The sequence below is a fragment of the Chanodichthys erythropterus genome, chromosome 20 (assembly GCF_024489055.1).
Source record: "Chanodichthys erythropterus isolate Z2021 chromosome 20, ASM2448905v1, whole genome shotgun sequence".
Taxonomy (NCBI): domain Eukaryota; kingdom Metazoa; phylum Chordata; class Actinopteri; order Cypriniformes; family Xenocyprididae; genus Chanodichthys; species Chanodichthys erythropterus.
Window position 1 is genome coordinate 20,902,448 of NC_090240.1, and position 26,210 is coordinate 20,928,657.

A 26,210-nucleotide genomic window follows, 5' to 3' on the forward strand; every position below is an offset into this window, starting at 1 on the left:
TATTGCTAACTGAAGGAATTTTATCAACTACCTGATTTTGCTGGTCAGGTTGGTCTGGAGATGCCATCTTCTCAGAGCTGCTAGCTAACGACGCTAATGGTTCAAACGGTGCTCGATTACTTTTGTCTGAACCAAAGCCATTGAGAGAGATTCTTCTTTCAATGGCTTTGGTCTGAACTGGTGATACATTAGTTCGAGTCATTCAGTCCGATCGGTTCTTTTGAACAGTTAATTTCAAAGAACCAGTTCAAAGTGATGATTATTTTACCAAGTCTGCGTCTTAATGTATATACTATCCATCCTAAACAATATGTGACATTAGTAATATTCCATACTATTTAGGCCGGATAGGGTGGATAGTATGCACGTTGGGATGAAGAGCAAGACTTCAGTCCGCTTTTGGGAATCGGTTCAATTGATTCACTAAAAAGATTTTAATCAAAAGAACGATTCGTTCACATCGCAAAACAAGCTGTTTCATTTCTATCAGCACGTTTCATAACACGGAAGCCAAAATATGTTTATTTTCAATTCTTGAAATACAGTGTCAAACATATGCTGAGAATATTAAGTATAATGTGATTTATGAGGCTTTAGACACAAAAATAACACCCAAGAACGAGTTGTGAAGCGCTGAAGATACTAAATTATGAACTTTGAACTTTGACTATCATGACAGAATTAAAAGCATGTAAAGTATGTAACGTTAGCCGACAGAAGTGTTATGGGCTGGCGGTGAGCTCTCTGGATCAACTCAAATTAAAAGGTGGGTTTGAAAATAAATGAGTTTGCTTCACCCTGAATTAAGTTAGAAGTGAAAGTTTATGCTAATAAGTAACGTTACGCTGTTAAAAACTTAGCATTCACATATAAATAAAAATGATTAATAAACATTTAATATAGGCAAATTGATTTATATAGCACGCTTTACACGGTGGTATTTCAAAGTGTTTACATAGGGCTTAATTTAAAGAGAAATGTTAGAGAAAAATTTGAGAACATAAAGATCAATAATTTTAGAACAAAGATCAATATAGACACATCAGAGCAAAAAAATGTTTAATTAATGGATTAAAGTAATAATAAGAAAAAGATCATATATGATTATGTATAAAAATTATAATAATAATAATAATTTTTGCATTTCGGTTCGGAATCGGTTCAGAATTGTTGGAGAGAGAAAATTTTTTTTTTTTTTCTCTCCCATCCTTAAAAAATATTATTCATTATAAGTTTAAAATACTATAAATATAATATATATTTAATAATATATATAATATGAATGTATATAGCACTTAAACTGAAATAATCAGGTGCATTGACATGCTATCGTGTTAATAGTTTAGTAAAGAATGACATTAAAATTAATGTTACATTACATACATTCTTTAATGTTTTTCCCATACTTTAATGTATTTTGCATCACCTCTGAATATGTTAAAGGGTTAGTTCACCCAAAAATGAAAATTCTGTCATCATTTACTCACTCTCATGTTGTTCAAAACTAAGACCCTCGTTCAACTTACACAAATTAAGATATTTTGGATGAAATCTGAGAGCTTTCTTTCCTCTGATAGACTGCAATGTTATTACCACTTTCAAGACCCAGAAAGGTAGTAAAGACATCGTTAAAATAGTCCATGAAACTACAGTGGTTCAACCTTAATGAAGTGCCGAGACGTTTGTCTGCAAAAATCAAACAAAAATAACGACTTTATTCAACAATTTCTTCTTTTCCATGTCAGTCTCCTACACTATTCACCTAGTAAACACAGTGCAGCGCTTCCGGCTTAAGTTGAATAACTCCTTTTATTAAATAACTTATTATGCACTGTGAAAATAGCCAAAGAAGCTGGCATGGCATTAAAAAGCAAGCAAACAAACAAAATACATCAAATAAGCCATTACTCATTTCTAAGGGTTGACAGTTCATCATATGCTCTATTTGTCATTTGACACATTCTCTTTATCTCTGAAACCCACAGGTGGTGAGGCTCTGGGGTTTAGTCCCAGTGCCTCAGTCTCAGTGGTGCTAGAAGAAGATGGGACCATCGTAGAAGACGAGGCTTACTTTCTGTGTCTCCCAGCAAATACAAAATTTATGCTGTTGCATGCCTATGAAATATGGATGCAAACTCATCAAAGTGAGATATAGCCTATCCCAGGATGATTTTATTATTATATTTTCAGCTCATCAGTGCTAATCTAAACTGATCTGTTTTGTCTAGCCGATGGAGGGACAGCACAGCATTATAGAGTGTCTGCTAGTCTGGAGGTAGATGGAATAGACCATGTTGATGGGATTGAATCTTGGCACAGTTTGGCAAAACAGCTCAGACAGGACTTGGCCAGTATTATCCTCATGTCCGAGGCAGATCTACAGGTCAGCTTGATTCTTGCTTTTTATTTTGCAACATATCTGACCACTGTCATTTACATATATGTGTAAATAGCTAATGTTTTACTGTGGTTTTCAGAGAATAATTGTATAAAAATGTGTTACAGAGTTTGATTGATGTGCCATGCTCCGATCTGGCTGCGGCGTTGGACTTCTCACAGCAGAAAACCCAGGTCCTACAGGACACGCTGCAGAGAATGCTGGACCGCAAGGAAGAAGAAAGACAGTCCAAAGAGTTACTGAGGCTCTATTTGAAAGCCATGGAGCAAGAAGGCACCTTGGACCCACAAGAAGAATGTAGGAATGTGTTTAAAGTACCAGCAATACATGAAAAATCCCCAAATGAACAGTGACATCAGGTTATTTGCTGTAATGTTGATGCCACTAGATGGTGTCGCTGAGCTATTTCTAAATATTGTACCAGTTCGTACAAGTTGATTTTATCAGTACTTGGTGGGATGAAGAAAAGTAGCAGCTTGGATGATCAACAGCTTATCTGTTGTAGTGACAGCCCTAATCTTTTCAGCGCTTTCGGGATGTTAACCACTGTCATTGCTGCAGGCGCTAAACTAGATGAGACGGATGGGGTGCAGGTGGAGGCCGCAGCAGGGTTCAGCTCCACTACGCTAATGGTTCTGAAGGACAAAAAATACCCAGAGACCAGACTGTCCAATGAAGAGCTACAGGTATGATATCCAGCCACAACGGTGTTGTAAGATCTCCCACAATTTCCCAAAATCTGCATGAAACACAAGTTGTGATAGTCTTTTCTTCCCTATTGTGACGTATATAGTACTGTGCAAAAGTCTTAGGCACGTCAGTATTTTCAAAAAGGGTTTTAAGCCAGTTATTTATATCTTTTGCTGTAGTGTGTCGGTAGGAAATATCAGTTCACATTTCTAAACATTCATTTTGCCATTAATTGTAATAATCCAGTGAGATTTTTGTATGCACAAGCAGTCTGACAACAGCCGGTGCTCCACACTGATATCTGATCTCTTCATCATCGAGTCTGTCTGTGATTACATGAAGAAACAGATGAAACTGAGACAAACTAAATCCAGAAGAACTGTGGCCATATCTCCAAGACACTTGAAGAAACCGACCTGCAAAGCTACCTGAAAAATAGTTTAGTTTTAAACACAAAGGGTGGTCACACCAAATATTGATTTGATTAATAGAAGTTCATTGATAAATAACAGAATTTTTGAAAGCATCCTCACACATTTTTACACAAACCTAAAACTTCTCACAGTACTGTAGCTTTGCAGGTCAGTTTCTTCAAGCATCTTCGAGACACGGCCACAGTTCTTCTGGATTTAGTTTGTCTCAGTTTCATCTGTTTCTTCATGTAATCACAGACGGATTCGATGATGGTGAGATCAGATCTCTGTGAGGAGCACAAGCTATTGTTAGATTCCTTGTGCTTACATAAATCTCACTGGGATTATTACAATTAATGGCAAAATGAATGTTTGGAAATGTAAACTGATATTTCCTACTGCACACTACAGCAAAAGATAGAAATAACTGGGTTAAAACCATTTTTTGGGGGGTAAAAATACTGACATGCCTAAGACTTTTGCACAGTAGTGTATCTAAGTGGTTGTGGTTTGCTATTGCTGTGATCTCATATGAGTGACAGATGGTCCCGGACTCACGCCAGTAAACACTTCATCAGAGAAGAGAAGAGATGTCACTGAGAGATGGAGTGGGAAGTTATTTTGATTAAAGATTATGAGGGTACATGAATTTAAAAAAAAAAATAATGATGTGCATAGATATAATTTAGAATAGATAATACAAGTTTTATTTTACACTAGAGAATGAAAGACATGAACACCATTAACAACCCATTCTACTTCTGTAATCTGACATATTTCAGAGTGTAACAGGATATTCAATAAAAACCTGAAGTCCTGCCTTCAATTTTTCATCCACTGGGAATTGATTGGCTTGTGAAAAGTTGGCATTACATATCTTAGGGTCAATTTTGATGTCATGTTGACTGAATATAAAAAAAAAAAAGTACTTTCAGTCATATATCAGTAGGGGGCACTCACTCTTTTCAGTGGAATGAATGTAAGATACAGGAGTATAATATCTGTCATACAGTTTAATAAAAAATATAAAAATAATAATTAATAATAAATATAAAGGTGTTTTTGCAAAAGCTAAATTCCTATTAGTTAATATTAATTAAAAAAAATATTTTTGTTTTTTGCATGTTTGGTTAAGAGTGCTAATTTAGTATTATTGTCTCATAAATGGATGTATTTGTTTATGCAGATGGTGGTGAAACAAGGAGTGGAGGTCATGATGGAGGTGTTGGGCCGGGACAGTGAAAGGACATCAGCGCTGGTCCAGGCATGTGAAAGTGAGCTCAGTAAACGCCTACATCGAGTTCAAGCTCTGCAATCCCTCAGCGCTCAAAACCAGTCCACTTCACAACCACAAGCTGAGAGAGACACCCGAGCTAAACGCAGAAAAGAACACACACGCTGACGATATACAAGATATATATATTCTAGTTTATATTCTTGGACCACTTCATTACATTTCATGTAAAAAAATAAAATAATAATAATAATAATAAAAAACTTGAGCTTAGACATTGCTTTTTTAATTTTTGGATACTGATTATTTTACTGATTATAGTAGCCTATATTTTATGGAAATGTCAAAGCCACTGTTATGGATTAAGAACTATTGTTTTCTTTGTTAATGTTAGTTAATAAAAATACAGCTGTTCATAGTTGTTCATGTTACTTCACAGTGCATTAACTAATGTTAACAAATACAACTCTTGATTTTCATAATATATTAGTAAATGTTGAAATGAACATTAACAAGATTAATAAATGCTGTAGAATAGCAATTCATTATTAGTTCATGTTAACTAATGTAGTTAATTAATGAACCTTATTGTAAAGTGTTACCATTTTCTTTTGTCAGTAATGCATAAAGTGATTTTTTTAAAAACACGTAATACATACAGAGAGGTAATTTATAAAATTCCATGTTTCTTATACATTCATTTAAGTCACCACCAGACATTCAGGGGATTGTTTGATGATAACAATCCTATGTAATTTAAAAGTTAATTGGTGAAAAACATAAAGCAAGTAAACATTTTTCTGAAAATCTGTTAATAATTATTTCAAAAGAGAGTTAAATTATTCATTATTGATTGTACCAAATACAACATCCAATCTTAATTTAATCTCCTGTAATATATGCTGGCAGACGTGACATTTAAATACCTAATAGAAGCATTTAATGCTGCTTTCTGATATTGTTTAGGGAAGGAATGTATTACAGTGGTATTGCAGGGTTCACTAACTGTGTCAAATTGGAAATGTTAGCAGTTAAGCCCATGGGGTGCTCATTTTGTTGTGGTACTGTTCACAACACTAGTTGAAACATTATTGATATAAAATAATCTTTTTAGACTTTTGACATTTAATTTTGGGCATGAATATAAATTGTATTTCCAAGTTCTATAATGAATAAAAAAATACTTTAGATTGTCAGAGAGCATTGGTAATGCATAGATAAAATAACCATTTGCTGATAAACTAATGAAGAGAGCTGCTGGTCTGTACCTATTCACAAAGAATGCCTTGTTAAAAGCATCTTTTTTTCCGTGCGGATGTAGTTCTACCTTACGTTGTAATGAGCATGTTGATTGGTGTTGGGCGGGGTTCTGAAGCCAGTCGGACTGTCTTAGTGCTGTTTTTTTTTTTTTTTACTTTTGAAGTTTTGAATTCTGGCTATTGTTAGACTATATGCTAGTGATCAGAATATCACTTGAACAGGGATGTAGAGATGTTCCTGAGGAATTCATTAGACTAGTACGTATGCAGACCTGTTCTAGTAATGGGCTTCCTATCTTGAAACCCTTAACAGATGATTTTAAACATTTTCCTTCAGTAATCAAAATAAAGACAAGCCTGTTGCAAAGTCATGTCTTTATTCTGATCATTTTTACCTTACCTTTTTGACAAGCTTCCTATTTGTGTGTAGTAGTTATAATGGCAAGTCTTCTCTTCTTTATAATGTGAATTTGATGTATTAGGAAATAAGCAGCAAGACTAAATGCTCTTTTTAAGGAACCTTTTTTATTAGCTGCCACTGACTGTTGGTATAATGTCAGTGTGCCGGATCAATGCGTGACACTGTGACCACCCTGCCCTCTTATCACTGAACACTGACCACCAGAAGCAAGCAAATCAACTGTGAATTATGTACTCTCTACCAGACAAGCGTGACAAGCTTCAACCGGGGTCTGTTGTTGCATGATGGATTGGCTGTGTCATGCAGGGCACAACCACAGTGCATTGATCATTCACTGAATCCTGGTGGCATACTGAGATTTACAGGTGGAAGCAAGATATAAAATGAGAATACAGAATGAGGTTAGTTCAACCAAAAATGAAATAACGTCATTTATTGCTCACCCTCATGCCGTTCCACACCCGTAAGACCTTCGTTAATCTTCGGAACACAAATTAAGATATTTTTGTTGAAATCCGATGGCTCAGTGAGGCCTTCATAGGGAGTAATGTCACTTCCTCTGTCAAGATCCATAAAGGTACTAAAAACATATTTAAATCAGTTCATGTGCGTACAGTGGTTTAATATTAATATTATAAAGCGACGAGAATATTTTTGGTGCGGCAAAAAAACAAAATAACGACTTATTTAGTGATGGCCGATTTCAAAACAATGCTTCATGAAGCTTCGGAGCATAAATGAATCAGCGTGTCAAATCATGATTCGGATCCCGTGTCAAACCGACAAACTGCTGAAATCACGTGACTTTGGTGCTCCGAACCGCTGGTTCGACACAAAAGATTCATAACGCTCCGAAGCTTCCTGAAGCAGTGTTTTGAAATCGGTCATCACTATATAAGTCGTTATTTAATTTTTTTTTGGTGCACCAAAAATATTCTCGTCACTTTATAATATTAATATTGAACCACTGTACTCACATGAACTGATTTAAATATGTTTTTAGTACCTTTATGGATCTTGAGAGAGGAAATGTCACTGCTGGCTATGAAGGCCTCACGCAGCCATCGGATTTCAACTAAAATATCTTAATTTGCGTTACGAAGATGAACGAAGGTCTTACGGGTGTGGAACGGCATGAGGGTAAGTAATAAATGACAGAATTTTCATTTTTGGGTGAACTAACCCTTTAATGATGAATAAACAAGAATAACTTTTTGTTTTTATATATATTTTAAGATGAACATTTACTGGACTGATGGAACTTAGATTTACATGATTATTCATACATCATTTTTGTTTGTTTTTTTAGAAAAATGGATCTATTATATATATATATATATATATATATATATATATATATATATATATATATATATATATATATATATATATATATACATATATTTTATACATCTCTCAATCATTGCATTGCATTGCCCCCACAATTAAAACTACAGTGCTTTGAACATGAAATTAAGCATTTAAATGTCATCTTACCAAGACCTATTTACTGGGATATATAGAGTGACCACTGATTTTATGTAGTAGTCTGTTATACTGTATAAAAATCTAATTGATTTGCATTGCGAGCTATCAGAATTCCATCTTACTTTTAGTCCGTATGAACAATATCTGAAACAAATTGCTTTTTTTTTTTGCTCAGTTTGGGCCTCTGAATAAAACTGCTTTTCCTCCTCGAGTGTGAGCTCCATATTCATAGGCACTAGTGACGCAGGTAATCACAGCCATGCTGGTATTTAGAACAACAACAGCATGTTACTTTTCTTTATTGACACATTTTAAACACAATATTTCAAGTTACTTTGTCTATTTTTACTCCGCCAACGAAAATAGTTCCATATTAAAGGGATAGTTCACCCAAAAATGAAAATTTGATGTTTATCTGCTTACCCCCAGCGCATCCAAGATGTAGGTGTCTTTGTTTCTTCAGTAGAACACAAATGATGATTTTTAACTGCAACCGCTGCCGTCTGTCAGTCAAATAATGGGAGTGAATGGGAACTTCTTTTATAAGAGTAAATAAAACTTGCTTAGACAAATCCAAATTAAACCCTGCGGCTCGTGACGACACATTGATGTCTTAAGACACGAAACGATCGGTTTGTGTGAGAAACCGAACAGTATTTATATCAGTTTTTGTACCTCTAATACACCACTATGTCCAACTGCATTCATCACTCGATTCGTTTGGTCTGATCGCGCTCTGACAGCGGCAGTGATGTCTCGCGCATATACTTCAATGAGAGCGAGACATCACTGCCGTTGTCAGAGCGCGATCAGACCAAACGAATCGAGTGATGAATGCAGTTGGACATAGTGGTGTATTACAGGTACAAAAATGATATAAATACTGTTCGGTTTCTCACACAAACCGATCGTTTCGTGTCTTAGGACATCAATGTGTCATCATGAGCCGCAGGGTTTAATTTGGACTTGTCTAAGCAAGTTTTATTTACTGTTATTGTAGAAGTTCCCATCTACTGCTATTTTGACTGACAGACGGCAGCGGTTGCAGTTAAAAATCATAATTTGTGTTCTACTGAAGAAACAAAGTCACCTACATCTTGGATACGCTGGGGGTAAGCAGATAAACATCAAATTTTCATTTTTGGGTGAACTATCCCTTTAACGTATTTAAATGGCAAATGTTGGTATGATATGTTGCTTTGAATGCATGCAGTATTTGCAGTAAACTTTCGGTTGTTTATCTATTCATACCTTGAGTTCTTGAAATAGGACACAGGTTTAAGTAGGCTTGAGAATGATTAGAACTCCACAGGGCCAAAATAGCACTGGAGAGGTAATTACACAGGGCTGGAGAGAGCATACGGTCCCTGCTGATAGAAGACAACAAGAGTAACTCTGAGATCAGATGCATAATGCATAAGAACTTAATGACTTTAAATCATGATGCCTGTGCTTACTTGACTTTTAAACAAACACCTCTGCATTAACACCAATGGCTTCATGAAAATCAAACGAGTAACTCTGGGTTATGCCATTTTCAATTTTTTACTAAAGAAAAGAATTATAAATCATTATAAAACTGTTACTACGTAAAAAATAAACAATATGAATTTTCTTAAACTTTATATATATATATATATATATATATATATATATATATATATATATATATATATATATATATATATATATATATATATATATATATATATATATATATATATATAAGCAAATTCATTGACATCTTTCTGCTAGAAATTATAGTCCCGGACATGTGTTCAAGTTTTTGAAATTATGCATTTTGTTTTTAACATATTTTTATTGCATTTATTTATTAAGTGTATCTTTTATTTGTTAGGTACCCCAAAAGCAAAAAAAGTGAATACAAAATTTCAGTTTGGTTTATTTAGTTTCATTTATTTATATAGCACTTTTAATAATGGCAAGTGCCGACCAAAGTGCTTTACAAAACCAAGATTAATAAAACAATAACACAAAAAATAAGTGTATGACTGAGACGTCACATGCAAAGCTGTTAACAATAATTTGCCCAATGATAAATCCATATCAAATCAAAATCAATCATTTGAACACTTTCAAAACTGTTTTTTAACTGTTTTTTGACATGATTTCTTCAATCCACGGAAGGTAATTGCTCACTTTGGTATAAACCCCATGATACCCAGGCTGCGCGCAGCCATGACCCCATGACACAATACCACCTATAAACCAGCTTTTACTCTGACTGTCAACAAATGCATAGGGCCCTCCACTGTCCCCCTGGCAGGAATCTTTTCCTCCCGCATCGACCCCAGCACATATCATGTTCTCTGTCACTACTAGTTTCCCTTTATCTGTCACGGTGGAGTCATATTTAGCTTTACAGTCCTCAAAATCAGTGACGGGTAAATGTACGTACTGGAGATATCTGGAATGTAACGAAGGTCTGTTTGTATTCCACACACCCCACCCAGACACCTTCCCAACGTCATCAGTCTTCAAAACAAACCGCGCTTCCCTCCCGGGCAAACACACAGGCATGACGGCTTTACTGACAGGTACCTTATACTCAAGTTTAATCAGGGCAATGTCATGGTTGAAGTTAATGTTATCATGATGGTACTGAGGGTGAACAATGATTTTCTGTGGAATGCCAACTACTGCCTCATTGTCATTCTGTTCGACTATGCCCATCTTCAGCTGCAGCTGGGAAGTGTCTGTATAGCTTTTTAGGACATGAGCAGCAGTGAGGACCCAGTTGTCCGACACGAGAGAAGCGCCACCGATGAACCTGGGGCCCATTCGTATCATGACCTGCCAGGGAATCTCGTTCTTTTCTGCCTTCTCCCCACCAATCACCTTGGATAGCTTTTTCTCAGGCTGTCCACAAACTTTCAGAGATGACAGACACCAGATTAGTGTTTAGACTCAACAATATGACACTGATATAATCTACCAGTAAAAAGTTTGGACACAAAGCTCATTTTTTTCTAAATTTACCTTTACCTTAACTTTTTTGACACCAAACATTTTCAAAGGCCCCATGATTTTTATAGTTTTCCAGCATTTACTGGATAAGGATTAAATATAAATATTTAAAAAAAAAAATACTCAAATTTAGGGGCTTGGAATTACTAAAGAAAATGTTCTAGAAAAATATTAAATCTAAAAATGGTCATAGAGTTAAGATTTTATTAATTTACATGAATTTCCAAGTGTAGAAACCACACTTTTGAAATGTTTTTCAAGGCTGAGGGAATCCTTGTTTCTTCAAATACCCCCCCCCCCCACCCAAAAAAAAAAAAACTCAATGGGAGTGGAAAGTTCTGCGCATGATCTACTGATGGCGTGCAAATTAAAGAACACAGGCGCAGCCAGATCAATTCCATAATGACCAACGCAATCTACCGAGAGCAGTGCAAATTAATGTCTTGTTTAAGACATGCTTTTTTGGGGGGGGGTGGTAAATAATGCCGCAAATACCAGTAAATTGACTAGTGCAAACCTTTGTAAATCACCTTGTATGATTCATTTAAATACTCCCCTCCCATAAATTTTCATCAGCGTGTCGAATCATGATTCGGATCGCGTTTCAAACCACCAAACTGCTGAAATCACATGATTTTGGTGCTCCGAACCACTGATTCATTTATGCTCCGAAGCTTCCTGAAGCAGTGTTTTGAAATCGGGCATCACTAAATAAGTCGTTATTTTGTTTTTTTGGCGCACCAAAAATATTCTCGTCGCTTTATAATATTAATATTGAACCACTGTACTCACATGAACTGATTTAAATATGTTTTTAGTACATTAATGGATCTTGAGAGAGGAAATGTCATTGCTGGCTATGCAGGTCTCACGGAGCCATCGGATTTCAATAAAAATATCTTAATTTGTGTTCCGAAGATTAACGAAGGTCTTACAGGTGTGGAACAACATGAGGGTGAGTAATAAATTACATTATTTTCATTTTTGGGTGAACTAACCCTTTAATCATAAGCCATTTGGATCAGAAGGTTTTGATCCTGAAAAATAAATTGAGTCAAACGTGTCCAAACTTTTGATGGTAGTGTATATTAAAACATAAACCATCTGATAAACCATATGCATTAAACTAAACTCACTTGGTGAACATATCTGGAGTATTTTTCTACCCAGGGCATCTCTCCAGTAGCCATCATGTGCACAGGTATAGACTCCTAATTTCAAAGAGAGAGAAAAAAAAAAAGATTGACTTGTACAGTGTCTTGCTATCCATGTACTATACTGTGAGATATGCAACTTACCATTTGTTCCAGCCTCCATTGTGTAGAATTCATCACAGGAATACTTGATCACAGATTTATATGTGGTTGTGGTGAATTTCACACTTGCATTATGCACTTCTACAGGATCTCCACAATTAATAACTGCAAAAGAGGGACATTTGGTCACTGAGACAGTTTATAGACACAATGAATGACAATGTTGCCAAAACCTAAGCATATCCATTTTTTTTTTTAATTTTAACAAATGTAATATTATTGTATGGTCTTTAAAATCTATTTGTTTTTTTAATAACTTTGTATTATCTTTTTTTTTTTCATGATAAACTGCATATCTGAAATGTTTTAATTAAAAATATGCTTTTTGTTACAAGTTTTTCATCATAGAATTCTTTTCCGAGTTCACAGTCAGAATTTCACTCACTTCAGCTTGAAATAACACCTCAGGTTTTAAAACGTATACCTTTTTGTTGCAGTAAACCCCCATTGACGATTATACACACTTCATGCTTATCTGGGATTCTTGAGCAACTCACTGATGCAGTTAGGCAGCGGTCCATTCCAAAATCCACCCTTCAGGCATGTGGCTTGATAAAAGGGCAAAGCTTCCTCCCCCTTAAGACGCAAAAAGTCACTTTGAACTCTCTATATAGCATACCAAGCCCTTTTCTTAAATCTTAGAGAAAGTAAAATGGTTACCAGAATTAATTCATAGCCCAGATCACATGTGACAGTGAACGTGTCCGTCATGATGTACTGAGACTGCTGGGGCTGGATTCGTCCATGTTGAGGAGTCACAGGGTTTGGGCATGGCTGGGCTATGAGAGCAGGGAACAGTGAGCACTGGTAATGAAAACACACATTCTGGAAACCAGGCCATTAACTTGTCATTTAAATGTGTATGTGATTCTTAATGCATCATGTCCAAAATGTCTGCAGACAGCCATCAGATCTGAAACCCAAAACATTTATTTTTTGGTAGCCTGCACACCATTCATCATTTTCTTGAAATGTGCTTGAGAGAGAATCCACACAAAACAAATGTAAGGGAAACAAGATATTAATCATTATCATACACACATTCTGGAATACTTGAGACTGTTAGTGCAACAGTGTCTGCCCGCTTTTTCCCCATAGGGATTTTAACTTTAATTTGAACAAAAAAAGTATTTTAAATTCCAACAAAAAGACAAAAGTACAAGACTGTTTGCTTAAAAGGGTTAGTTCACCCAAAAATAATGTCATTTATTACTCACCCTCATGCCGTTCCACACCTGTAAGACCTTCGTTAATCTTCGGAACACAAATTAAGATATTTTTGTTGAAATCCGATAGCTCTGTGAGCAAAGACATTTCCTGTCTCAGGATCCATTAATGTACTAAAAACATATTTAAATCAGTTCATGGGAGTACAGTGGTTCAATATTAATATTATAAAGTGAAGAGAATATTTTTGGAGTGCCAAAAAAACAAAATAACGACTTATTTAGTGATGGCCGATTTCAAAACACTGCTTCAGGAAGCTTCGGAGCGTTATGAATCAGCATGTCAAATCAGCGGTTCGGAGCACCAAAGTTATGTGATTTCAGCCGTTGGCAGTTTGACACGTGATCCGAATCATGATTCGACACACTGATTCATTTATGCTCCGAATATTTCTGAAGCAGTGTTTTAAAATCAGCCATCACTAAATAAGTCGTTATTTTGTTTTTTGGGCGCTCTAAAAATATTCTCGTCGCTTTATAATATTAATATTGAACCACTGTACTCCCATGAACTGATTTAAATATGTTTTTAGTACCTTTATGGATCTTGAGAGAGGAAATGTCATTGCTCCCTATGCAGACCTCACGGAGCCATCAGATTTCAACTAAAATATCTTAATTTGTGTTCCGAAGATTAATGAAAGAACTTAAAGATGTGGAACGGCATGAGGGTGAGTAATAAATGACATTATTTTCATTTTTGGGTGAACTAACCCTTTAACACCTTTAAATGGGGAAAATAAATACAATCTCATGAAGTATGCCAATGACAATCTAAAATAAAAAATTTTAGATGAATATAAATCTAATGATTTAAAGCAGATGCTTATATTTGTAGAAACAGAAAAATGTAAGTAGTTTGAGGGCATAGGGAGACTGACTTGATTGGTGCTAAAGAGTTCTTCTGGCGCAATTTGCTTGTTGAGACTCTCTGATTGGTGAAAACTTCTTTGCAGAAAAATGGGTAGTGTAGTTTTTTAACAAGTATTCTGCTATTGAACATGATTATTTAAAACGTAAGATGAAATAATGCAGGCTGATTGCTTCAACAAAAGCATATAATGTACTATCAATTAGCAACCTCGTAGCTCACAGGTCTTCTTTTACGGTTTATTCTTTAGCAATCAAAATCATTTCCCCTTCTGGAACATGACTGTGCACTCGAAATTCAACGTCATCCATGGTAACTTTGTATCAGACCGCTCATTTATTATGCACAGTTAAGGGATAGTTCACCCAAAAATGAAAATTCTGTCATTTACTCCCCCCAAACGTGTATAAATTTCTTTGTTATGCTGTACACAAAGGAAGATACTTGGATGAATGTCAGTAACCAAGTCAGTATCCCTTTAGCTGCTCATTATCACAAAATAAACTGAGGTTGGGTAAATTACCCTTTACTTGCCATAAAGGTACAGAAAAGGGGGTTACAAACTACCTGTGCTGGTGTACTTGATCTTCCAGCCTTTGTTTTTCCCAGAACCATCTGAACGGAAGGTCACATGCACTTTGTGAGTCCCTGTCTCTATTTTTCTTGGTGGGGTCCTGCCACAAAATGGGCCGTACTCCCTTCCACCTGCAGCAATCTTAAACAAAACAGTGTGAATTGTCAGTGTATACAAATGGCAACAGATAAACAAGTCTCTTGGGAGGTGGGAGGATGAGGAGAAATAATAGGCAGTTGTGGAGGGCATGAGAGAGCATACATTATGTATTCAACAGCCTTCAGGTCAGTGATTAGTGGAGTAGTTTGATGCTTAACACCAGTGCTGAAGAGAACATATTTGTTTGTAAAGGCAGTGAGAGGGAAAACAGACTCCAAATTTGCTAAGCCATAACACGATGTTTAACGCCATAAAAAGGGTATTGGATTCAGTCATTAAAATCGAATGAGCATTGATGCAGAGTATAAAAATCGGTGCTGAAAAGTAAACACTCAAACACTTATCAAGCATATTTTCATGGAGAGCCAATCTTCTCTGTGTAAACCACTCTAAAATCAATCTTTTCTAACACTCAACAAGTGCACTAGAAGGCATATTATGTCTCTCTTCAAACAGTACTTGTACTGTCTGTAAATAATCTTCCTTAAGCTTAAAACGAGTCTTCAAGATAAAGTGCAGCATTCCGACGGTTTTGTGGGGATTCTATGAACCATATCAAATATTTTATTACATTTAGTACACATTAATGAGTTAATTGTCTTATAGTTCTTCTACGTCTGTAGTTATTCTGCACTTTAATCATTGTATTATGTTCAAAATTTGGGTACGATTTTTATGGTTGGGGCCAAATTGACCATATTGGGTACTGGTAAAAAAAACTGCAAATATTTAATATTACTAATCCTCACATATTACAAATAGGCCTGAGAATGTTTTTTTTTTTTTTCAAATCTGTATTTAAAAACCAATTTTAAACTTTTTTTTTTTTTTTCTCATAAACTGTGAATATTATAAAGAGTATTGTATTTTAACATTTGAACGTTTTAAACACAAGACGTGTTGAAAATCACATCTTTTGTGTGCTTTCCGGAAGCTCAAACAATAGAGCATGGCGCAAACAATGCCAAAATCATGGGTTCCCAGCAAACTGAACATGCATGAACTGATAAAAACATACGCCATCAATCAAGTGTAAGTTTCTTCTGATAAAAGCGTCTGCTAAAAGCATTAATGTAAATACCCTAATAATGTAATGTATGTAAATAACAAAATACATCAAAATAAATGATGGCAGGTCTGTGCAGCTGCCCTTAACAGCGAAATCAAATTGACACACACACTTCATAATCGTAACAGAAATTTTGTTCACACATTCCACAACACATCAGAGTGCTGACACTTCGCATGCATGTTCATGACCATAAATGAGAAAAACTGGTCAAACTGAGCGGCAACATAATATAGGGATCGTTCACCCAAAAATGTAAACACAAAAGATATATTTGAAAAATTGGACCATACAATGAAGGTTAAGGGGTCCAATGTTGTTTTGGACCCTATTGTACTCCATTGTATTTAAAGTATCTTCTTTTGTGTTACAAAGAAGAAATATTTTTTTTTTTTTATGGTTTTGGGGTTAACTATTCCATTTTTTTAATGATGACAAAATTGTGTTTTCCATGTAATTGTTTAGATTATATATAAAAGTTCTTTTTAATCTCTATTTTAGAAGGTATTGAGTTCCCAAAGGACCCACAAAGAAGGACCCCATTAAAGTGACTCAAATGTGCTATTATGGCTGTTGTTTTAGGTTTGAACTACCATCCTAGCTGGAGTGCTGTCAGTGCTTGCTGATTGTGAAATAACCAACCTTGAGGATGTCATAAGGGCAGTGGATTTCAGGATGAGTCTCCACATCAAACAGGCTCTGGAAGTCCAGGGTCACTTGGAAGCCTTCCATCAAACTGATAGTATAATCACACTGGCTCATCTTGGGGTAAACACCTGGGTACTCTGGACTGCTCAGTTCACCTGACCTCTGCTGAAACACCTGCCCACTACACTCAACTACAGTGGAGAAAAAGCATTTTCACACCCACTGGGAATTGACAAAAGCACACACACATAAGTTAAACAGACAACTATCCATGCCACATTTAACACTGAGGACTGCAGGATATTGCGACATTGATCTGGGATGCTCAGGAATAAATAAACCTTTCCACCTGTAAAATGGCCAGAGAAAAGGCTTTCGTCACTGCATTTAGAGTGACATTTATGAGTTACAAACATTGCATGCATGATAATTAGATACTTTGGTAAATGCAAACTCTTAACAGCTAAAAAAAATAGTAATGAACTATAAACAAGTCAATACAGTAGTTTTTCAGGTAGTAAATTTGCTATTATTTTTTGCATTTGAATGAGATCATGAATGAGAGAGGTGTAAAAAAACACGTCTCATGTTTCACGCCAAGCTAAGCCAAGTCTTTGTTTTGTGTAATGTTTTGCTTGGATTCATGTTTTAGAATGAAATAAACTGCACATGAGTTGCCTTCAGTGAGCTAAATTACAAACATTATGTTGTTCCAATCGAAACCCATTTGTCTTACATTTTTCCATGGAACAAAAAGATGAAAATCTGAAAAATTTCTTTGTTCGCTATTTTCCATGTCATTAAAATGAATGGGGACTACAGCTTTCAAGCATTATATAAAATGATAAATTACAATACAAGTTTTATTGTACTTTTGCATCTTATGTGAAGCTTGAAAGCTTTAAAATTGTATATTTACTGAAACTATAAAAGTAAAATTCACTGAAAACCTAGACACGCTCAAGGCAAATTCATGAAAGAAGTAGTAGTGATGGCTGATTTGAGAACAAATCAATCTTTTGAGTCAAATCTTTCAAACAGTTGATTCAGTCTGAATGATTCACTCATGAATTGGCTCATTGACTCGATGATTGAGTAGTACTTACTTGATTGGAAGATTTTCAGTGAATAATGACTTAAATTCTCACACAAAGCAATCAGCTTAGAGTTGGAATATAGCGCAGGAGTCACATTTTCCCATTTTGTGTTCCACAGAAGAGAGAAAGTCAAACAGTTTTGAATATTGAGGATGAGTAAATGGTGACAGAATTTTTATTTTTGGCCAAGTTATTAATTTAATAAATGAACCCCAATAAGTGCAGATGCTACAAAAATTGCTAAAAATGGGGAATCTCAGCTGAGGAGGGCAAAGGTCTACTAATTCATATGATTAAATGATTCAGACACAAGTCATTGTTTCTGTCTTCCCTTATCCGTAAAATGATGTGATGTCTCTATCTTCCCCATTTGCAAAGAAAAACAACTAAGAGGCATGTCTGGGCTGGTAATTGTGATTAATTACCCATCATTAGCACAGTATTACAGCTCGAAACAGGTATCAATTTTCAACTGATCCCTATAACGCTGTTCCCTCAGGAACCAATGGTAATTAACCTGGACTCGCTTAGAGTGACAGAGATCAACTGCTTTATACAGGCACACTAGTGAGACGCTGCCCACTGTATCATCAGTCTGTCGCTGAAGCGTGCTTCAGGCTAAAGCCAGTTAGTGCTGTCCAGAATCGCAGTGAACATTAGCACTTTAAATGAGAGGAGTTTTTGAAACTAATCCATTTTTCTGCCAAAAGTTTTCACAACCTGAAGGTCAAAAATGTAAATATGCCTATTCGAAACCCCATTCAACCTTGCTTATATCGAAAAACACTATGCAGTTAGTTGCGGCCACTCTATCAGTGATATAACAAACCCCTCTACTATTTGGTGACTCCATTTCCTGCTCGATTATAGGCTATGCTAGCTCAATCAAGAGCTGTTGACAGGGCTGATAGATAGTGTGTGGTGAGCCGTGGCTGACCAGCCTGCTGCTGTGACAACAGGTCTGTGATGTACAAGAGTCACTACTGGAGCATAAATCAGTACTGAGCTGTATGATAATATGTGCTAGACATATCAGGACTTACGCAGCTAAAAGTTGTTTCTTCTTAATAAATATGTTTACATATCTTAGATTACAGACAAAGAGACAGCAGTCTATGCTTGAGTATGTCGACAACATGACAAATGGGAAACAGGACTTATATAGTGATGGCCGATTTCAAAACACTGCTTCAGGAAGCTTTGGAGCATTATAAATCAGTGTGTCGAATCAGCGGTTCGGAGCGCCAAAGTCACGTGATTTCAGCAGTTTGGCGGTTTGACACGCAATCCGAATCATGATTTGACACAAAAGATTCATAACACTCCAAAGCTTCCTGAAGCAGTGTTTTGAAATCGGCCATTACTATATAAGTCGTTAGTTAGTTTTTTGGCGCACCAAAAATATTCTCGTCGCTTTATAATATTAATATTGAACCACTGTACTCACATGAACTGATTTAAATATGTTTTTAGTACCTTTATGGATCTTGAGAGAGGAAGTGTCATTGCTGGCTATGGAGGCCACACTGAGCCATTGGATTTCAACAAAAATATCTTAATTTGTGTTCCGAAGATTAACGAAGGTCTTACGGGTGTGGAACAGCATGAGGGTGAGTAATAAATGACATTAATAAATGACAAATTAAACAAATTAGTTCAGTCAAATTAACTTTTATGAGTACTTAGAACTTTCTTTTTCATTCAACTTTACAGAACTGATATATTTTAAGTAAACTGAACTGTTTCATTGTTTTGAGTTTTATGAACTTATTTCTTTTAATTTAGACAAACTTAAATTTAACTGAAACTGGGCTGGGATTTCTGTTTTCCAGCATGCTTTTCTCATGGCACTCGAAAGGGAGAATAAATGCTAAAATTAAGTGTTATTATATAATGTTATTTGTGCAAGATTAATGTTAAGTGGGAGATTTAGTTGTGATTAATGTTTTGTTATGCTAATTCAGAAGAGTTTCTGTTAATGTGGGTTTTTGGAGAGTTACCTTCATGGTGACAAGCGGTGCATGTGGCTTGGTTTGAGAGCAAGCATGTTAAATGCTTTATATTACCATACTCATTCAGCAAGTGCTATACCATGCTATTGTTAACATGTTAATAAATTAGCAAGTTAGGATTTTTTGAATTAGCTGTTATAGCTAGGTGTCATGTCTTGTTTTGGTTTTGTTTCATGTTCACAGTTTATGGTTTGTTTTCATTGTTATGCTTTGTTTGTTTTGCCATATGTTTTCTGTCATGTGATTCCATTGCCCTCATGTGTTCATGTCATGTGCTTCCCCTGTATTGTCATGTGATTTCAGTTCTGTCTTGCCATTGGTCCTCTGTCTTCATTGTTCACAGGTGTTCCTTGTTTTGTCATGAGTCTCCCTGTATAAATAGCCCTCATGTTCTATTGTAATCTTGTCTAGCTTTGTTTTATGTAACCCGCTGTTTTGGTGAGTGTTAGTGTTTATGAGTCGAGTCGAGTCGAGTCGAGTCGAGTCGAGTCGAGTCAAGTCTGTTCTGTGGATTTTGGCTCTGTATTAAAGTTGCACTTTGGTTCTAAACTATGCTCGCCTCCATTGGTAATTTTACACTAATAAAAATATTAATATTGGGGTTACATGATAATTTTTAGTTGAATGTATCAGTGTAATCAAACATTTCATGTTAAGAACAATTAATATGAGTAGTACAAAATAAAAATCTGCCAGTTCTGGTTACTTAAACTTTGAATTTCTTAACTTAAAAATTTTGAGGCAACTGGTTGCCTAAATTCTTTTGAGTTTTGCAAACTTATTCGGGTTTACAGTGTGTAAATGATCATCTTTCATATATATTTGAGTTTTTTCAATATAATTCCATCCACCTGCGCACTAAAGGTATTTTAAAGCTACTTGAACTCATTACTAAAACATTATGGTTTAATATAATCTACTAAAGAATCAAAAATACAAAAAAAGGTATGTACATTTCAAAGCCCTTAATTGGGCTCAGGTGCAGGACAAATAATATCCTAATAAAATGTACTAAAATGCAATGTTTTCTCTAGTTAATAATATATATAATGTACTATATAAGAATATAATGTAATAATTATTTGTGAGTTATTATAAATATGACAGAAAGAGTCTGAATAGAAACGAATAAGCGCACTCTACTGTCTCAAGTGCTTTATTTTCCATTTATAATGCATTTATTTTAACTAGCTATTTTGTGAAAATGAATGTACACAACATATTATATAGTATTATATAATGTCCCATACAATTCAAAATCAATGAGCAGAAAAACTACAGGCCAGGGGTTTCGTCTGTTCCGGTATTAGCCTTACCAGGGCAGTGTCTTTTATCATCGTGGAGTTGGTATCCCAATCTGCAAGTGCAGTAAAAGCCCCCCACATAATTATGGCAATTATGGTCACACACAGGCTCTCCATCCACAGTGCTCAGGCACTCATCAATGTCTGTAAAGAGTAAAAAGTGGTCATTTAGCAACCATTCTCATACAGATTTGGACATCCACTAAGATAAATTCAAGTATGAAAAAAAAACAACAAAAAAGACGTATTTATATAATTAAAACAACTTTAGTATACACTGTATACTTAAAATCTTTTTCATTTTAGACTATACGACATTATAAACAAGTAATTATACAATATTTGAATTATTAAGCATTTTTAAATGGTCATCTGGTTTAACACTTTAGCCTTTACAGTGGAAGAGAGAGACAGTCATGCTGTGAATCCATTGTTTCCATCACCTTCAGCAGAATAAAATGCCTGGAAGCCTGTGAAACGGTCCTCATTGGAGTAATCTGATCTGAAGAGGACGGACATGGTGTTGCTGGCAGAATAGACGACGGTGTTTTTGGGTGCATCACCGTAATTTTTCTCTGCATCACCACAGAACCGGACCGTCTCGTTCCCTTCTGAGAACACCTGAAAAGTTTCAGCAAATTATTACAAGCACACATCGGTATCCTGCATTCACATAACAGCCATACTGTGCATTTCATGACAGAGAGGTTTAATAAAAGCATGAGTTTTCTGATATTACTTGGAAATGGTGCTTATAGGTACAGTTCAATAACAAGTTTACTAGGTTATCTACACTTGCTTGGCTAATATTTGATATTATAAATATCTGATTAATTATCATGACCGTGATTATAACAGTAAAAGACTGTAAAAATGCTGCGGTGAAAAACTGTCAATTGGTTTACAGAAAGTTTCCGTACTATATACGGTGAATAACTGTAATAGATCTAACGGTACATTTAATGTAATTTTACGGTAAAATACCGTTAAATTCACAGTTTTTGGAAGTGAAAAATAACAATTCATTGTAAAAATTTACAGTGAAAAAACGTAAATTGACATTCCCACAATTCCCTACGTGACACTTCACATTTTATATATTTCTGTTGAAATAACTCTGTTTTTTCTTAGATTTTCTCATCTTTTTCTAATCAGTTATGTACATTAGGGTTTTATGTCATCTAATGTTGTTAAATTATTGTTTATTGCATTTTTAAAATTTCATGCATGTTACCATGATGGTGTTTAGTGTGTGTGTGAATGACACTGTGTGCACCTTCTATATGTTAGTGTTGTCCTTCTCAGCTTGTGGAAAATCTGCTTGTGATGAACTTTGATTCATCATGTGACTCTTATCACCACTGTGTTTGGTGACTGTCAGTGTATTATAAAGGTATAAAACAGATATAAGTACTTCATTAGGTTGGTAAATTAACATTATATCAGTTAATGAAATACGTTATTTTACCGTAAATTCAACAGATTTTTTTACGTTGCTACTGTATTTTTTACGGTAAAGTTCTGGCAACCACAGCTGCCAGTTTTTTACCGTAAATTTTACAGGGATTTTTTTACAGTGTACTTAAATATTTGAATACAAATCTACATTACATACTTTTTAATGATAAATCATTCAAATAAAGCTCAAATCTAAGATTTTTATTAGACCACTTCTTTGCGAACTTATGGATCAAGAAAGTATAACTTTTTTAACAGTAACATTACAAACTGACTTTGAAATGATTATTCTCTTGTAAAACAGGAAGGATTATTTTAATCTGAAAAGGACAGAACATTTCATATTAGGTTAAACCTTGTAAAGCTTTCAATCAGCCAAACTAACAGATTCCTGATTGAAATATGATTTGGATTTGCACTGGCAAGAATGTCAACGTCTTTCTCATTTAAAACTGCAATTCTCTTTATCCAATTCCAACAGACTGATTATCTGTAATACTGAAATAACATCTAGGACCTGTGCTCTTCGGGTGTGTATATATCCCAAAAAATGACCCAACTTTTAAATATCTGTTGAAAACATGGATCTAACCTGGACATAGTCATATTCACAGCGATGAGAAGGCTCCAGGCTAAAATAAGTGAAGTAGAGACGTAATCTGTGTCCTTCCGGTCCTGTGATATTCCACACCATACGCTGGTTGTTAGGATAGACGTTTGGGAAGTTTGGTGATGTGAAGCTCCCAAATAGTCCTGTCAGCTCTGAGCCAAAAGCTAATGGAAGCAGGGTGACGAAAGCCAAAGACACACTAAAACAGCAGCAAAACATAAAGGTGGATCACTGATAATGTATTGAAGCTTTCACAATCCCATACGGAAACATAGTGGAATGGGAACTGTTCCCACTCCACACTTAACAAATCACAGTGAACACATTTGAACATGTTGCATACCTGTTCATCATTCCAGAACGCCACAAACTTCAGTTCATCTCACAAAAAAATGTCCTAATCACCTTTGCAGAACCCTAGTGTCCTCCAGGTTAATGAACCAGCTGAATAAATAAACAGCAGTGTAAACACAGCACTGAACAGCAACAATACTTTTGGGTTTCATTATCGTCTATTCTGTCAAATGTCAATATCAGTTATTGGGTTGAAGATATGTCAGTAAAGTTAATCTCTGCTGTCAAGCTTGACGACATCTTTGTCTCCTCAAACAATAAATTTGGCCATTGTCACACAAGAAAGCAGTTACACAAGAAAGCAGTTAACACATTCAGATCAAGTAAATCAAACATTTGATTAATTCTGACTTTTATGTTGACTATTATTCTCACTTTTAAAACACCTCACAGCATAAGTACTCTAATTTTTGCAATGTGTCCTTCTGACCAGTTGTCAATAATTGATTTTTTTCCCCTCTGTGTGTACATGCAACCACAACTTTAGTTTGTAGAAATTAAAACAGAAGAACAAAACGTAAAGTAACAATCTTACTTTATAGCTTAGTTATCAAACATGCAAGTTTTACAATGCTTATTTAAATATACAGTGGGGTCCAAAAGACCAAACACTGAAAAAAAAAAAAAAAAACATTGTAAAAATTTGGAAAACATCAAGTTTTAAGATTTTTTTATATATAAAAAAATGATATGCAAAAATATAAAAATAAGGTCACTGCTCAAATAAGCACATTTGTGACACTGAGCATGTGGACTAAAGATATTCTGAAATGTATTATATTTTTTGATTGAACTTTTTACTCAAATTACTATCCTAATAATATAATTACCATGTAAAAATTTAAATATACTAAATTAGAAATTTACTCAATAGATTTTTTTACTAGTGGTTGCAGACTTTTGGACCCCACTGTATATTTTGGATACTGATAAACAGATTTATCAGCACATAGTTTCACTGTAACACTACAAACATTCTAGTGACACTGCATGAATAGAATCTAACAAAACTCATCTGTCATCTTGTTGAACATTAAAAATGGGCCAAATTAATATTATAAAATGGCTTTTCCAACACCAATTATTGCTCACTTTTGGCTGTATTGTGATAATGACTAAGAGACCTAACATTGCAAATGTAAGGCAAAAGTAGAACAGTCACACTTATATGAAAAAAGTATTTACAGCCCAGTGACATTTTCAGACATATGAGATGCGATGTGCCACAGTCAGATGTTTGTGATGAAAAAACAGGTGGCATTGAAAGCCTGTTGTCATCGCATGTGCCAATTACCCTGAGAGCAGAATTAATTCTAAATGCCTTTGTAATGCCACAGTCCCTTTTATTTAAACCTGTTGGCAAAGAATGAGATGGTTATTTAATGATTTAAAAAGGTGGTTTCAGTATGAGTGAGAAAAAGAGAGAGAGAAAGAGGGTTAGCAAGAGAGAGAGAGAGAGAGAGAGAGAGAGAGAGAGAGAGAGAGAGAGAGAGAGAGAGAGAGAGAGAAAGTGAATAAAGCGACAAATGTTCCATAAGCAATAGACCCCTCATTTCCAATACACTATGCTGGTAATGGCTGATGTATGAGGAGATTACAATAATTATCCTCATAAATGACAATGGTAATTTCCAGCTGCACATGCCCATGCTGATTGTGGTTGTCAGGTGTAATGTGCTGACCTCTGTCATCAAGCTTTCTTGAGAGGTCACAGGTTGTTGGGACACAGCTGAAGTGATTCTAAGGAGAAAACAACCATTTACATTGAATTATGAGACTCCCTTGAGTTCTCTGACTGCAAAACCTCTGAAGGCATCTGGGTACCTGCATGTTTTAGGGGAAAGATTTATGATTTTTTAATGCTATTTATAAAATGTTTGGCTTAAATGGGCAAGTTTTTTTCTTTCTTTCTTTTAAAAAAGCCATAATTTCGACAAACAAGCTGCAAAGTGACTAAAATGATTTGATGCAAGAATTAAAGTACAGTATAGCGATATAAGCATGTTTTCACTCAGTGAGCTTGTGGAAAGAAAAATCCCAGCAAACACAGAACATTCCCCTAAGTAATTGGTTCCTGTTTGGTTATTTTAGAGAACCAAATAATAACATTCTGGGAAAGATCTTTTCAGGTTTTATTTTTAGCAACCATAAAATTACGTTCCCAGAAAATCGAATTTATTAAAAAAAAGAATTTATCTTCCATAATCTGGCAGTAAGGTGTGGGAGTTCACTTTTAGTCCATCTCTTATCTTGAAATGTCCATCTTGCATAGATTGACTAAATGATCTTCCAAAACTTACTGCCAGATTCTGGAAGATAAATTCTTCAAACAGTGGTACAAGAGGATGTGGTGCTGGTCCTTCAGGAGTCACTCTCAAGCTGTCTGTCTATAATGCCTATAAAAACCCAGTCTTCATGTATTTTATAACACTTCAGCTTGTGATTCTTATTAAGAGCGGGTCATTTTTTAGGATTCTTCACCTAACCTAAGTCTCTGAGATCCTGACACCTCACACTTCTGAAGACTCCAGGTAGGTTTCAGTACTGGGAAATGGTGGCGCTGGAGACTAAAGGGTTCCTGATGGTTTCACACTTAATTCTTCACCTTAATTCTTAATTAT

At 35.3% G+C, this 26,210-nt stretch overlaps 3 protein-coding genes across 4 annotated transcripts in view; 1 reads left to right on the top strand and 2 right to left on the bottom strand.

The window, feature by feature from the left end:
• pex14 (peroxisomal biogenesis factor 14) overlaps positions 1–101 on the bottom strand; it is an 89,512-nt gene extending 89,411 nt beyond the window's left edge. Inside the window, exon 1 of the mRNA XM_067370900.1 lies at positions 32–101. Coding sequence (XP_067227001.1) covers positions 32–67 — 36 coding nt within the window. The 5' untranslated portion in view covers positions 68–101. The remainder of the gene's footprint in view (positions 1–31) is intronic.
• A 366-nt stretch (positions 102–467) lies between these two features.
• dffa (DNA fragmentation factor, alpha polypeptide) lies at positions 468–6,345 on the top strand. Its single transcript, XM_067371427.1, has 6 exons — positions 468–766; positions 1,986–2,144; positions 2,229–2,383; positions 2,506–2,695; positions 2,960–3,084; positions 4,688–6,345. The coding sequence occupies exons 1-6, from the start codon at positions 673–675 to the stop codon at positions 4,901–4,903; spliced, it is 939 nt and encodes a 312-aa protein (XP_067227528.1). The 5' UTR covers positions 468–672; the 3' UTR covers positions 4,904–6,345.
• A 3,459-nt stretch (positions 6,346–9,804) lies between these two features.
• On the bottom strand, positions 9,805–23,666 carry masp2 (MBL associated serine protease 2). Of its 2 annotated transcripts, XM_067371918.1 has the most exons (11): positions 23,579–23,666; positions 23,218–23,434; positions 21,611–21,788; positions 21,180–21,311; positions 16,749–16,945; positions 14,872–15,019; positions 12,868–12,986; positions 12,705–12,783; positions 12,190–12,312; positions 12,028–12,102; positions 9,805–10,794 (listed from the first exon to the last, which is right to left on the bottom strand). In XM_067371918.1, the coding sequence occupies exons 1-11, from the start codon at positions 23,587–23,589 to the stop codon at positions 10,013–10,015; spliced, it is 2,061 nt and encodes a 686-aa protein (XP_067228019.1). In that variant the 5' UTR covers positions 23,590–23,666; the 3' UTR covers positions 9,805–10,012. The 2 variants fall into 2 exon arrangements, with proteins under 2 accessions (XP_067228019.1, XP_067228018.1); XM_067371917.1 differs by lacking the exon at positions 23,579–23,666 and having other exon boundaries at positions 23,218–23,536.
• Between the last annotated feature and the right edge of the window lie 2,544 nt (positions 23,667–26,210).

Coding starts and splice junctions, on each gene's coding strand:
- dffa (XM_067371427.1), top strand. CDS start 673: ATGACAGAATTAAAAGCATGTAAAGTATGTAACGTTAGCCGACAGAAG. Junction 2,145..2,228: donor ATGGATGCAAACTCATCAAA/GTGAGATATAGC, acceptor TGTTTTGTCTAG/CCGATGGAGGGACAGCACAG. Junction 2,696..2,959: donor CTTGGACCCACAAGAAGAAT/GTAGGAATGTGT, acceptor TCATTGCTGCAG/GCGCTAAACTAGATGAGACG.
- masp2 (XM_067371917.1), bottom strand. CDS start 23,454: ATGTTTTGCTGCTGTTTTAGTGTGTCTTTGGCTTTCGTCACCCTGCTT. Junction 16,946..21,179: donor TGATAAAAGACACTGCCCTG/GTAAGGCTAATA, acceptor TCTCCACTGTAG/TTGAGTGTAGTGGGCAGGTG. Junction 10,795..12,027: donor ACTCCAGATATGTTCACCAA/GTGAGTTTAGTT, acceptor CATCTCTGAAAG/TTTGTGGACAGCCTGAGAAA.